General features: G+C 42.8%; 1 protein-coding gene across 1 annotated transcript; it reads left to right on the top strand.

Moving 5' to 3' along the window:
• Window positions 1-544: 544 nt before the first annotated feature.
• On the top strand, window positions 545-2,940 carry LOC6624070 (uncharacterized). The gene is made up of 2 exons (XM_002047395.4): window positions 545-1,426; window positions 1,488-2,940. The coding sequence occupies exons 1-2, from the start codon at window positions 638-640 to the stop codon at window positions 2,226-2,228; spliced, it is 1,530 nt and encodes a 509-aa protein (XP_002047431.2). The 5' UTR covers window positions 545-637; the 3' UTR covers window positions 2,229-2,940.
• The last annotated feature ends 10,336 nt before the right edge of the window (window positions 2,941-13,276 follow it).

Raw genomic sequence — 13,276 nt, forward strand, 5'->3', positions numbered from 1 at the left:
TTTATAGCTGAAAGCACTAAAGCTTTTCGCTTTGCAAATAACAGACTTGCTTAAGTACTTTTTTAAGGTAAATAGCTCTTAAGCATTTTTAAGTGTCATTTTGAATTTCTTACTATTTTTATTAGTATTTATATGAATGAAAACTTTTTCTATATATATATATATATATATATATATTCATAAATACCACCATATCATTGCTTACTTGCTCGCACTCTCTCTTTTACTAGGTCCGTCGCACAGGAGTGCACATAATATTTAATTACGCCCCTCTATACGATTCTCATAAATTCTGATAAGGCATATGGATTTTGTTGTCTTAAGTTTTGATGATACTTTTCTATATGAGTCCCCCTTTGCTTTATCAAAGTTCTTTCTAGTATGGCTTATTTGTCTTGTTGCTTTAAGTGCTTGTTGTATTTTTCTACCTGAGTCTCCCATTTTGTGTTTTTCTCATGAGTACATATTTTTTGTTTTTGTTTAATGAAGCCTATAAAACAACCTATATTCGAACTTTTATTTGAAAGCAGTCAACATTTCATAACCTAGCAACCGCTTTGTTGGCTTGTTACTAGACAACAATGTAAGTTTGCTGCTAACCCTAGCTGTGAGCTGATCTAAGCTCTGCCTACACATCATGCTAACTTCCCGGAGTTCAAGGCAGTCCTCGTCGGTCAATCCAAAATCGCGCTTAACTCGTAATACGAGGCAGCCATGCTTTACGTTGAAGCGTCCGCTGGTCTTTCAGGTGCGCAAATCGCTGGTGGAGTATGTGGACGATGAGCTGCTGAGCATGGATACATCGGTTTTCTATCAGCGCATCTTCATACTGGCCAAGAATGTGGATCCGAAGCGTGAGAGCATTGTGCCGCCTGCGGCATTGGAGAGTCGAGGAAGCACTGAAACGGTTCGCTCAGCTGTGGATGGAGACACAGCCACGTTGCGCACCGCCGAGGCTATAATGGCTGATGATGAACCACATTACTCCCAGCAAACCACGCCCGAAGGCTCAGAGGCAAAGGAACCCATTGATCAGCCAACAGAGCGTTTGACAGTTAAAATTATAGCTCCATTGGATCCGGATATGGAAACGGTGACGCGCACATTTCGATTTGACGAGGAGGAAGAGGTACCAGTGGAGGCAGAGATAGAGGAGCAAGCGCCCGAGCCAGAGGGGCCTGAGCAGCCCAAGGACAGGTTCACGCTGTTCACCGAGATGCTGCAGGAGCTGCACAAGAAATGTCGTAATCTCTCCTATACACCCGATCCCATGTGCGGTCTAGTTGTCTACATGAACGAATACACCATGCTAATGCTGGAGAGCGGCGAGGACATGATGGGCATCTTTTGCCGTGAGCTGTTGGAGTGTATGCAAGAGTACTGGCAAAGTAATCGCGTCTTTCTAATTGAGGATCATATCAAAGAGGTGAGCAGCAGCAACCTGTTGCCTTCATCTGTTCAGCCATGATAACTGTTCCATTCGATAGCTCTACACCAAGGAATTGTTGTTCAGACGTATACCTGCTGCCTTTCTCAATGAGAAGTTTCCGCCATCAACGCCCACAGATGAATATCTGATGGGGAAGCAGCATTTGATCATTAAGGAAAAACTGACTACCATTTGCACTCTGATAAGCGAAAGTATGGATCCGCGTCGCAAGACAGACGTGTCACAGCATGGTTCGACTCTCCTAACTGACATGTCCGGGGCAACTGATATCTCCGAGTTGGATGGTGGTGAAACTGATGAGGAGCCAAGCATGCATCCCAGTCGTTCCAGCCGTTCCAGCCGTTCCAGTCGTTCTCTTAATCAAGAGCAACGGCTGACTGTGGCGATTTCGCAGACATTGCCGGCGGATATTTTCCGGAAGCTGTTGCCGGAAATCCAACGTATTGAACTAGTGCTGTCCTCTACGCGTTTCTACTACACGCTCGAAGAATTCTACGGGCTGTATGGCAAGGTGCCATTTGGACGCGATGACGATGGCCTCTTCTGGCCCATACAGAATAATTACGCACCGTCGAACATCTTCCGACGCACACCATTCGATATCAACTTGACCTTTGCGGACTATGCGGCCGACATGAAGCGACGCCTGCTGGAGGAGCAGGAGAAAAATAAGGCCGAGCTGGAGGCAGCTGCTGAGGCTGAGGCGAGTGCCGCGGCAGAGTCCCAGCCACAGGAACGGGGTCAGCAGAAACACAAAGAGGAGGAGCCAAACGATTGATATAATCAACAGAGCATTTACGCAATTTGTTTTTGTTTGGGTTGTTTTTCAGTTCATTTCAGTTCGTGGTTGCAAGTAATTGCGCTCAGTGTAGACACATCATTGGATATTATCAACATGACTCGTTGTCGCTTTTATCTACCAAAACTCGCGTTCGGTTACAATGTTTTCGCTCGTGTGCACATGACTGCATTCAATGGGAAGGCGGTGGCTCAGCCGTGGCTCGGCTGTGGCTGTGGCGGCTTACTTGTTTTGGCTTGCCACTTGAATGGCTCGACTCTGTTAACATAAACATAAATTTGTGCACATCCTTAAGAAGACAAACACACAAACAAACATGTTAATACACATGTGCTGTGGGCTTGGGCTCTTAACATAAACCGCAACAGACGCCAGCTGTCACTTCTAATACCGTTAGCTTGCAGCTGTCAAAAGCTGTTGCTGTCATTTTAAGTCACTTGACAGTCCAAAAGGCAAATCTTCAAGCATACACGCACTCCCGCATCCACACCACAAGCAGCCCACAGGCACATAATTATAGCTGCTCAAGATTTGGTTTTACAGCATTCAAGTGTAAGGCTTAAAATTCACAACTCGTTTTGGCATAAATAATATTCAAATTATATGTATGGGATTAGTTTTAGTTTTGTGGCTGCAAATGTAATAAAGCTTAGAATGGTGCGGAAAACGTGTTCAGAAATTGAGCTAAAAAGTTAATTAAACTTTTAGGTGAGCTGCAAAGTTGTTTAACACGCACACGGGCTGCCAGTCGGCTGCTGCAGGACATGCACTGACAAGGACACAATTCAATCAAGCGCCACAGCAGTGGCAGCAGCAGCAGCACTGGCAGCAGTGGCAGCAGTGGCAGCAACAACGGTAACGAGTGTCAGCGCATAAACAAGGACATTGCACTCCAGGGTGCTGCAGCCTGAAAGCGCTCAAAAGCGAGAGAACGAGAGCACGAGAGCAAAGCCAAACATTTGCCACTGCAGTTTTCATAAACTGTCGGGCAGCAACAGCAACAGCAACAACTACAACATGACACAGCAGCAGAGACAATGGCGATAAGCCGCTGCAGTGCAGGAGGACGAAAGGACGAAAGTGCATGTTGCCATCGTGTGGCCCACAACTTGAGGCGCAAACACATAAATTACAGGAGTGGAGCCCGAAAAAAAGCAGCTCAAATGATTTTTGGCTGTGTGTGTGTGTGTGTCTCTGTGTGTGTGTGTGTTTGCTGCAGTCACTTTAGGGGCTCTTGGGCGTGGCCAGGCTTAGCGCAGCGTTGACCCTGCTAGCCATGTTGTCTGGCATGCCAAAGGCCAAGCATAATTCGAGCCAAACTCAATTTGTTTGTAATGTTTGAGACAACAGCAACGTCACCAGCAACTAAATAATACAAATACATATATATATATATATACTTATAAATATATTTGTGTACATGGCATAAAAACAATTTTGCGCAATTTTACAACGCGCTAAACGAATCTGGAAATTGTTGCAGCCACCGAGCAACAAAAGTAGAGGCAAAACAGAGGCACAGCCGGAGCAGCGAGAACATCACGTCCAGCTGCCATTTGCCACAAAAAGGATTACAAAAAACGGCAGCCGAGTCTCTGTGTGTCGAGCATAACATATAAATTTGAGATTTGCTGCTAAGAGACAAAGAGCACTGAAAAGGACACACAACAGGATAAAATAACAGAGGATAGACTCTTTTATTAAAGCTTGCAAGCAGGACAATAGCCTTGCGCAAATAAGAGAGAGAGAGAGAGAGTTAGAGAAAAGAGAAAAGAGAGAAAAAGAAAAATGTGCAAAATTTAAAGAACTAAAAAAAAAAAATCAACGCCTGTCTTGTTTCACAGCTCGAACCAGTCGCTGGCTCAATTGGCTTCGAAAGCTGATTTTAATTCATTCCTTCTTGAGTCCAGGTTGGGCTACGATATATTATTTAGTTTTACATAAAGTAATTAAATTTTTATAAGCAATTGCCCGTTGTACTGAAAATATTGCCAGCCGTAAATATTTTCATATGCAATAAGCGGGCTACATTTGAGCTCCACCCAAAGTTGTCAGCTGGTTGACTGCAATGGTTGGGACTTTGAAGCTCAGTATAATACTCCAACGGTTTGGTTGATAGTAAAGTGTAGCTTGGAATTCCTGGTCCATCTATGCAAATAAGCGTAGAAGATGATTTTCACTAGCCAAGCTAAAATTTCCATAAAAATGCAAGTTTATGCCCCACAAAGTCTGTAAAATAATGTGTTCTTAGAATAAAATATTTGCACAGCTTGTCATATCTTCTTGAAAGAGCAATATAAATAAGCTGCAAATTAATAATAAATAATCAAAATAACAACCAAATTTCACTTTGGTGTGCGGCATGTTAAAACAAATTCAAGTAGGGCAATGGCCACAAATCATTTAAAAATTCATAAGTAGCAAAGACGCATAACTTTGAGCTTGGCAGCACCTCAGGGTATGCTTTAAGCAATTTTATGATAAGAAGTTATTGACTTTATATATATATATATATAGAATTTATTTCGAGATCTTTTAAGTTCATACACACTGAAGGCATGACTGGGCCTTAGATAAAATTAAATGCAGCGCTGTTGCGCCTAAGCCCTAAACAATCAGCCATAGGCCAAAAAGTTGGGCCATTAAATTTGTCTAAGCTCTGCGATAAATATGAAAAATTAAATTTAATATACCCCACACACACACACACACACGCGCGCGCACACAATGAAAGAGGATCAAGTCGAGTGAAATTAAGCGCAAAAGAGCAGTGCAAATGGTTGGAAACACGAAGCGGCTAACTGAAAAGAGACAGCAGCAGGAAAAAACAACAGCAGAGGATAACATACTATATATACAGCAACATTTATGTGCCCGACTGACAATTCCATCCGCACGTCCGTCCTCCTGTCCTGCGTCCATTTGGCCTTGACGCCAAGACCGGAACTTGTGCGCCTTTCAAATGCTGCAGCCACAAAATGTGTGCGACTCGTGAATTTCTGAATTTCTCAGTCGAGGCGCATTTAATTTCAAGCACTAAGCTGGTGTCACGTGTACGTGTGTGTGTGCCTGTGTGCCTGTGTGTGCGTGTGTGCCTGCGTGTGTGTGTGTGTGTCGAAATTAGACTACATGCATAGATCCTTTCGCTATATTATTCTTTATCGTGATGCTGTCTGCCCGTCCTTTTTTCTTTGCACTTTAACTCATATTTATTATCGCGCTGGTTTTTGGTTTCCTGCTTTTTGTGAAAGCCTAAAACTGCCGGAAAATGTGTGCATGTGCGTGTGTGTGTGTGCGCGTCCTCTTTGGCCCATTCCATTTTCCCCTTCCGCTTGTTTATTATGTGATTATGCTTGAGTTTAGCGCCAGCAGCGCGGGGAGTTTCTTTTTCATTCTTCCATTTTTTTTTTCAGTTCTGTTCCGGATATTTTTGTTTGGTGGCCGGCGGCTGGATCTGGCCTTTCGCCTGCCCTGTTTATGTTTTTAAAACGCAAACGACCCAGGCCTCCTCATACTTTGTTATTGTGCTCCCCGCATTATTGTTGTTGTTATTGTGGCTGTCAGTCTGTCTGACTTGTAAATTACGTGGGTCAGGGGTCGCCGTCGCCGCCGTCGACATCGTTACAAATTACATTGTTACCAATGTTGTTTCCCCCTGCCAATGTTGTTGTTGCTGTTGGTTTTGGCTTTCAGGACACTGACAAGCTGCGCCCTGTGACATTTTTGAAATACTCCCACGACTGTGGCGGCACTTGAATTGCAGTTGAAAGCATGATAAATTGTGCGCTGGCATGGAGTTAAGGCTTTAAAAGCATCCGGCGTTTGGGAATTAAGTTTTAATTTTTGGCCCTGGGGCGCAAGAATTTCTTTTTGATTCTGGCTTACCTAACTGCAAAGTGCTTGAGTCATGCGAGTTCGTCGAGTTACATGGAAAGGAATTTGAAACATGTTATTTGACTGTAGATTTGACAGTTCTATTGCGAATAGGTTCAATTGTGCGGAAGCGTGTGGGCTTTTAACTTGAATTGCTCTCAAAGAACCCTGCCAGATGAGGCATTCCACAAATAATATTATGTTGGAATGCTGTCAAATACACTTCAAGTGCTTCAACTAATGTTAGATTTAATTATATATATATGCCAAAGAGCTTGACAAACAGATAAACAAACCAACTTGCACAGCCCGACATGTGCGTGTCTGTTTGTGTGTGCGTGTGTGTTTGTGTGTGCACTTGTTGTTGTGCAGCATTTGCCAAAGTAAACAACTACAGCAGCAGCAGCAGCCGTTAAAAAGCATTTCCAAGTCAAGCACAGCAGGCGAGCTGAGAATTGGTGCGGGGCAGCATTTCGCATTGTTTGGCATAAAGTTTGACGCAGTTTTTCGCTGCTGGGTGAAATGCTTACAAAACAGCGCGAGTAATTAACTGACTTGTCACATAAGCCGCATTAACACAATGTCACAAATGTCCTTGCAGCAGCAGCAGCAGCCCCTGCCCCTGCCCCTGCCCCTGCATGTCAGCGACATTACTATTACATACGGTGTATGTATGTGCCGCATGTGGCACATTTACATGCATATGCAATGTGCTCCCCGCTGGCTTATTAATTCTACTCGAGGCGTGGCACGTGACTTTGCCACGCCCGCAACTGGAATTGAGTACAGAACTTTAACTGAAAAGTTCTTAATGTCTCGTACAAATCCTTTGCCAGCCTCTCAACTAATATCCAACGCAGATTTTGTGCACAAATTAATTCCAACTGCCTGAGAAGGAAAAAGTCTTTAAGTTTCCCTACAACAAGCAGATAGATTATAATGAGCAAAAATTATGCTCCCTTTATATGGTCAACTGGCTTGTTAATTAAATCAGCCTGTGAGCCGTGTTGAATTGAGTTAATTTACAAATCCAATGCCCGCCAATGCCGCAAATTATCATCAATATTTTCTGTGGTCGCGCAAATTGAGCGGGAAAAATGACAAAAACAACATAACAAAAATAAAAAAAAAAAAACAAAAAAAAAAAAACAAGTGGAATGCCTTTTGATTTAATTTTGCGGCTGGCGGCCATGGTGACAAGCGATATGGAAAAACAGAGTGAAAGAAATACATATTAAATTTATATTAATGCAAATATCCGGCATATTGTGTGCAGCACGGGGCGTATGCGTGTTCGCTGTCAAGTATGTAAAGTGCAAAGGGTTGGCAAAAAAGGTAGATGGCAAGGATTGAAAATAAAATAAGCACCATTTTTTTTTACTGAAAATCACAAATAAATAAGTCAAATATGCATAAATTAATATGTGCCAGATATTGCTCAAGTTTCGGTATTTGCTAGCATTTTTTCTCCGGCATACCACGGGGCGTATGCTGGGGCGTAATTGCTGCACAATGCTTAAAGCAAATAGAGTTACGTGTTTATTGACATGCCGAACACGTGTTTTATTTTGCTTTGTTTTTCAATTGAAAGATTGCTACAAATATTGAATATTGCAAGCAAATATTTTTATACATTTTTCATACGACGATGTTATGGAATAATTTAAATCAACAATAAAACCAAATTATTTTTAACACATTTCGAGCGAGTTCTTTTTATAGGCGACAACGTACAACTTGAACTAACAGCGCACGCACACAATTATCACCTGGGAATATTGATTATTAAGCGTATTTCGAATGCCATTTAGGCACGCGCCGCCCCTCCCCGTGCCCTTAATCTCCTCTGCCCCTATATCAATACAGAGACAAATGCCTTGTTGTAGTTTTTGTGTGTGCGCTGTTTAGCAAACTTTTTTTTGTTGTTGCCGCAGCTGCTTTGCATAAAAAGTGACACTGCTCGCTGCTGTCTGTCTGTGCCTGTGTGTGTATGTGTGTGTGTGTGTGGGTGTGGGTGTAGGTGTACTTGTCAGTATTTAGCATGCAGGTCGCCATTTGCGGCTGCTAATGAAGTAATTTCGAGGCATATCACGCATAATCCAAAGCACGTGAGCTACTTACAATGTAATTCGTTGTCTATTTGTTTGATATTGAAAAAACGTACAGTTAGCTGGGCTTGGGCGTGGCATTTGTGGGGGCGTTTAAGCCTTGTCACACAACTGCTGCATACTTTCAGGCAACAAGCACAGGCAGGCGCCGAGGTCGCCTGCTGGCAGGATTTCAAGTGCAATTCATTGTCGATATTACGTGCCATGGCATTGAAAATGCCTGCTAACCCCCCCCACACACACACACACACACACACAAACACACACCCATACACCTACACATAGAGGCAGCTTTCGATAGCATATAAATCCAGCTCGGTTAGTGCCATTGATGAGCCATAAAATGGCCTGGCCATGGGGCATGTTATTAATTGCTTACAGCATATTTCAATATGCGTTGCCACAAGCTGCGTCACATGCACAGCACGTAAAGAAGGAGAACAGCAAACAGCTTAATAACTTAATGCCCCAAAAAGTTTGACACGCTCCACACACACACACACACACAAACATATAGATACAGCAGCTATGTGCTCTGACTATTGGCCCAATTGGCTTTTGTTGTAAGCCAATACGCACAATAAGTAACGATTACAATCTCAATTACTTGCTCCACTTCTTTGGCGCTGTTGGTCACTGCTTAGTGTGCGTGCGGTCAGTGGGGCTGCCACGCCCACTCATAAACAGCACGAAGCAAGAAATTAACTTAAATGCCAGAGCAGAGCCAGAGCGTTAATGTGGCCAGCGTACGCCCACCAAATAATCTCCAGGGCAGAACTTGCTCTAATTATACGCAACATAAAATTTACTCAGCACGCATAAAAGTTGTACTTCCGCTGTTTCCATTCCCATTCCCATTCCCATTCCCTGGCCAAACATATATTGACTTGGCGCACGAATTAACGAGCTGCAGATAATACTACCTGGAGTTAGAAAGAACGAAAAAGAAAATGCGAAATGCGAGCACAACCGGAAAAGCAAACAAAACGCAATTAGAGCGAACTGCGCCGGCAACAAACTCCTGCTGTTTGCAGTTAGCTGCAAGTTTCGTGCCTGTTCTTAAATCAGATTTATTATTCGAAATGAATATTATTAAATTTAAAACAAAACTATGAAAACACTTAATTATGCATAATGTAATGGTGTAATTTATTTAGTTAGTTTGCGTTTGACGCATATTCTAATAACTGGAAGTTGGTTTGGGTTGGGCTTAGTTAAGAGCCCGTGATTGTGGGCTAAATTAGAACTGTTGTCCTTTTTTTGTGTTACATAAAATACCATCCTCTTAAAAGCTATAAAAATACGCAGACATCTTAAATGTTTTTTTTAATTATTTTTTATTTAACGCCTGACTTTATTGATACTTTTGCTCTACCTTGTAACCTGGTAGACGCTTAGCTTATTTGAAAATAAATACTGTCTTGCAGTTTGATCTCAGCAAGCGTCTGGAGGTTCATCATCAGTAATGCTTTAAGTGAGTAAAGCGGCTTAAGTTTTAAGTTAAAGCAAATGATGTTACGCATTTGCTTGATATTGTTGAGCATTGGCTGCGACTTTTATTGCAGCAATACTTAGTGCACGTTGCTGCAGCATCAGCAGCGCATTTAAGTGCACCGAAGATGGCCATAAAAAAGCGCTGTGGGATATGCTGTTGATGTTGTGGTTCGGGGGCTACTTACGGTATCTGGCAACGCCACGTGGCGTATGCGCGATTTATGGGGCATAGCAATGTGTAAGTCTGCGGCCAGAGTGCCAGAGCTGCTGGCTGGCTGACTGGCACGCCCCTATAAAACTAGTGTGATAATAACGAGAGCTAATGCCGCACTTTAAGCACTTTTCAAACAGTTAACAGCTTTATGCACAGCTCATAAGCTGACCCCGCATTACGGGTGTGCGTGTGTGTGTTTGTGTCTGTGCAACTTAATTTCGAGTCAGCTGCAACTAAAAATGTGTCCATAAATCTGTAGTGGGCGTTGCTGTTGCTGCAATTTCTCAGCTCAGTTTATCTTCAACTATGTCGCAATGCTTTTAAGTCAACTTGTCGAGATTTTCATGCACTCTAGTGCCCAGTCTGGGCATAGTCAAATTTTCGTGCAGCCTGGCAGACAAGAATGCAGACAGAAATGTGGCAGCTGCAAGACTCTCAAGTCAAATGCTTTTCACAGCCAAAGCAAACAATTCAATTGGCGGCCAACCGAATGCGGGCAAGTGTATATAAAATTCGTTGAGCCTTGCAGCTGGCCTGTATTTGCTTTTTGTTATTGAAATATGTCAGCAAGCGAGTGACTGCAAAGACACTCGACTGTGTGAGCTAGTATGTGTGCGTGGTTGTGTGTTTGTGTTTGTAGGAGAAATCCCCAAATGTGGCGCATGCAATCTGGCATTTTGATTCTAGTGTTGTTTTGGTTGCTGTTGTTTTGAATTTTTATTTGACATTTAATGCCATTGCTGGCATATTTTGTGCTTGCTTTGGCAATTTATTGCATTCCATATGGGACATGGATTGTGGGCAATGCATCAGCGCCAGAGCACACAGGACAAGGGTGCTCGGTATTTGCAGAGAGGCATAGAGCGCAGCAGGCGTCAATGTTGACGCTTGCAGCGAGCTTGCAATTAAATTTTCGAGTTCCCTAAATGAACATTTTTTAAATAACAGGGAAGTGTGCGTGGACGCAAAATGACAAATCCTTGGGAAAGCGCATTAAAACACATTTTTAATTAAAATGAAAGCAAAGTTGAAAGCTTGAGCATTAAAACATGACACGAAAAAGCGGTTAAGCGAGCCAGTTGACACAACGATGCCAAGTGCAACCCGTTCGGGACCTTAAGCTGACCGCAAAAAATTAATTAAAATTACATAAAACTGGGCGCGTTGCAGTCGCAGTCACAGTCGCAGTCGCCAACGCAGTCGGCATCGCCGTCGCAATTTGCAATTGCAGCCGCATCGGCGCGTAATTCACGGGCGACTGCAACTTGAAGCTCGGCGCGATTCTTTGCCAACTTCATCGGGCGTCAAACGTACCGCTTGGCGGAGTCAATATGTGCTGGCTGTGGATGCGAGTGTGTGTGTGTGTGTGTGTGAGTGAGTGTGTGATTTCTGCAAATAGTGTGCAAAATGTTCGTTATTTGAATTGTGTAAATCGGATTTGTACGTGACCAGGCCGAAGCAATGGTAGCCACCCGGAAGGGACCTGAATGCGGGTGGCGGCGTGCACTAATGTTTGGCCATGCGGTTGCCCTCAGCATGTGTGTGTGTGTGTGTGTGCGTGTGTGTGGCTTTGTGCTAACATTTGTGCCCAGACCGTGCATCTTTCTGTTTGCCTTTGGCTCCACGCAGTCGCACACACACTAACACAAACGGCGAAGGGACACACATGCATTTGCTTTATTTGCCGGCTATGATTTTTTTTCTTTGTGTTTTTGTTTGATTTCAAATTTAGCGCACAATTTGGTTTTTTGCTGCATACTTTGCAGCGCCCAGATTACATATGCCCTGTCTCTGAATGTTAGTGTATTGGTTTGGCAAACGTTTTTTGGACCCGCCTGGCTGACTGCCACTTTGACCCATTTGGCAGCGGCCAAGTCAACGAATATTCAACTCACACGGCATTTGAATTTGCATTCTGTTGTCGCTGGCTCTGGCTCTGGCTCTGGCTCCGATTGTGGCTCCGACTGCGGCTGCGGCTCGAAAAGCTGAAAACGCTTCCAGCCATGATAGAGAGAAGAGAGCAAACAAGAATGAAAACGAAAAACAACATTGCGGCATATACGTACAGTGAGTCGGTGCAGTATGCAAACAGTTACATTTCTTAAATTTTAAATTCACAATTGACCTGAGCATGGCTTAAATGATTGTTTCTTAAAGTTGCAAGTATTGGACTGATTGAAGTACTATATACTATGATGTTGATCTACATTTTTGACACACTGTGCCACCAAAAGTAACATTTTGGTAGCGAAAAAAAATTTATGTGCATTTGCAGTTTATCGAGAGCTCGTTATAGACATTTCGCCATAAGCCGCATTGTCTATAAATTTGTTTATTGATGGCCTCTCGAAACTGGCGCCAAGCCGACGTTCAAAATACTTCAGCTAGCAATAAATCAGTAAATCATGGCTAAGACTTAACAAACATATCTCAGTTTAAGTTTAATTGAATTTACAATTGTTTGCCGAACAGCTTGAATTTAATTGTTTTTAATTTTTAATATCAACTGACAAAGTTCAACTGCCGAACAGAAATATCTATAAACAATAAGAGACATTTGTTCAAATTTGATTGGTTGGTTTACTGACATATGACTCTGGGGCTTTATATGCATGTCCATGCGGTTTAAATTATGGATATGTAATTACGAGTGATTCATTTATACATATGTATCTCTGCATCTGTGTGTTGCCACAAAATGTGTGCGGCTGTGCGGCGTGTTTTCTGTGGCCACATTTGCCGACTTGGAAATCCGATTACAAATTTTTATTTATTTTTTGTTTTCGGCTTAATTTTATTGCGCATTTATTACGGTATATTAATGCTGCGTGCCTTTAAGAGACGCTTCGCTGGTCAATTGATTTAAGCATATACATATTGTCACATATACCCTTATATATATATTTCCTACATACATAGTTATATACAACGGAAGGCCTTACCGTTGCATTAACGTCTTGCGATCTCTATTGGCAAACACTTAGCACTTAACAGCAGGGCTTAGACGAAGCTGCTAGGCGATATGGTGTATGTGGTGTGGATGTCAAAAATACGAGAGAGGAGATCACATATTTAAGCTGTCGAGCAAAAGAGCGTACCGTATAAAACGTCTGTCTCTAACAGCAGTCGAAGCTGCGCGTCGGGCCGGTGCAGAAGCTCTTTTTTTGTATATGTTCGGGTGACTGTGTGTAAGCATAAAAATATGAGATAACGGATCATGAATATACGCCTGCAAGAAGAAGAGCTAGCTGCATTAATAAGTCAATCAGAGTTGGATTTAAGTTAAAGCTGCAAGGCGAGATTGTGCTGTAATTTTGTATATGTGCGTGTGTATGTGT

The sequence above is a fragment of the Drosophila virilis genome, chromosome 3 (genome assembly GCF_030788295.1).
Source record: "Drosophila virilis strain 15010-1051.87 chromosome 3, Dvir_AGI_RSII-ME, whole genome shotgun sequence".
In the NCBI taxonomy this organism is placed as follows: Eukaryota; Metazoa; Arthropoda; class Insecta; order Diptera; family Drosophilidae; genus Drosophila; species Drosophila virilis.

Coding starts and splice junctions, on each gene's coding strand:
- LOC6624070 (XM_002047395.4), top strand. CDS start 638: ATGCTAACTTCCCGGAGTTCAAGGCAGTCCTCGTCGGTCAATCCAAAA. Junction 1,427..1,487: donor TTGAGGATCATATCAAAGAG/GTGAGCAGCAGC, acceptor TCCATTCGATAG/CTCTACACCAAGGAATTGTT.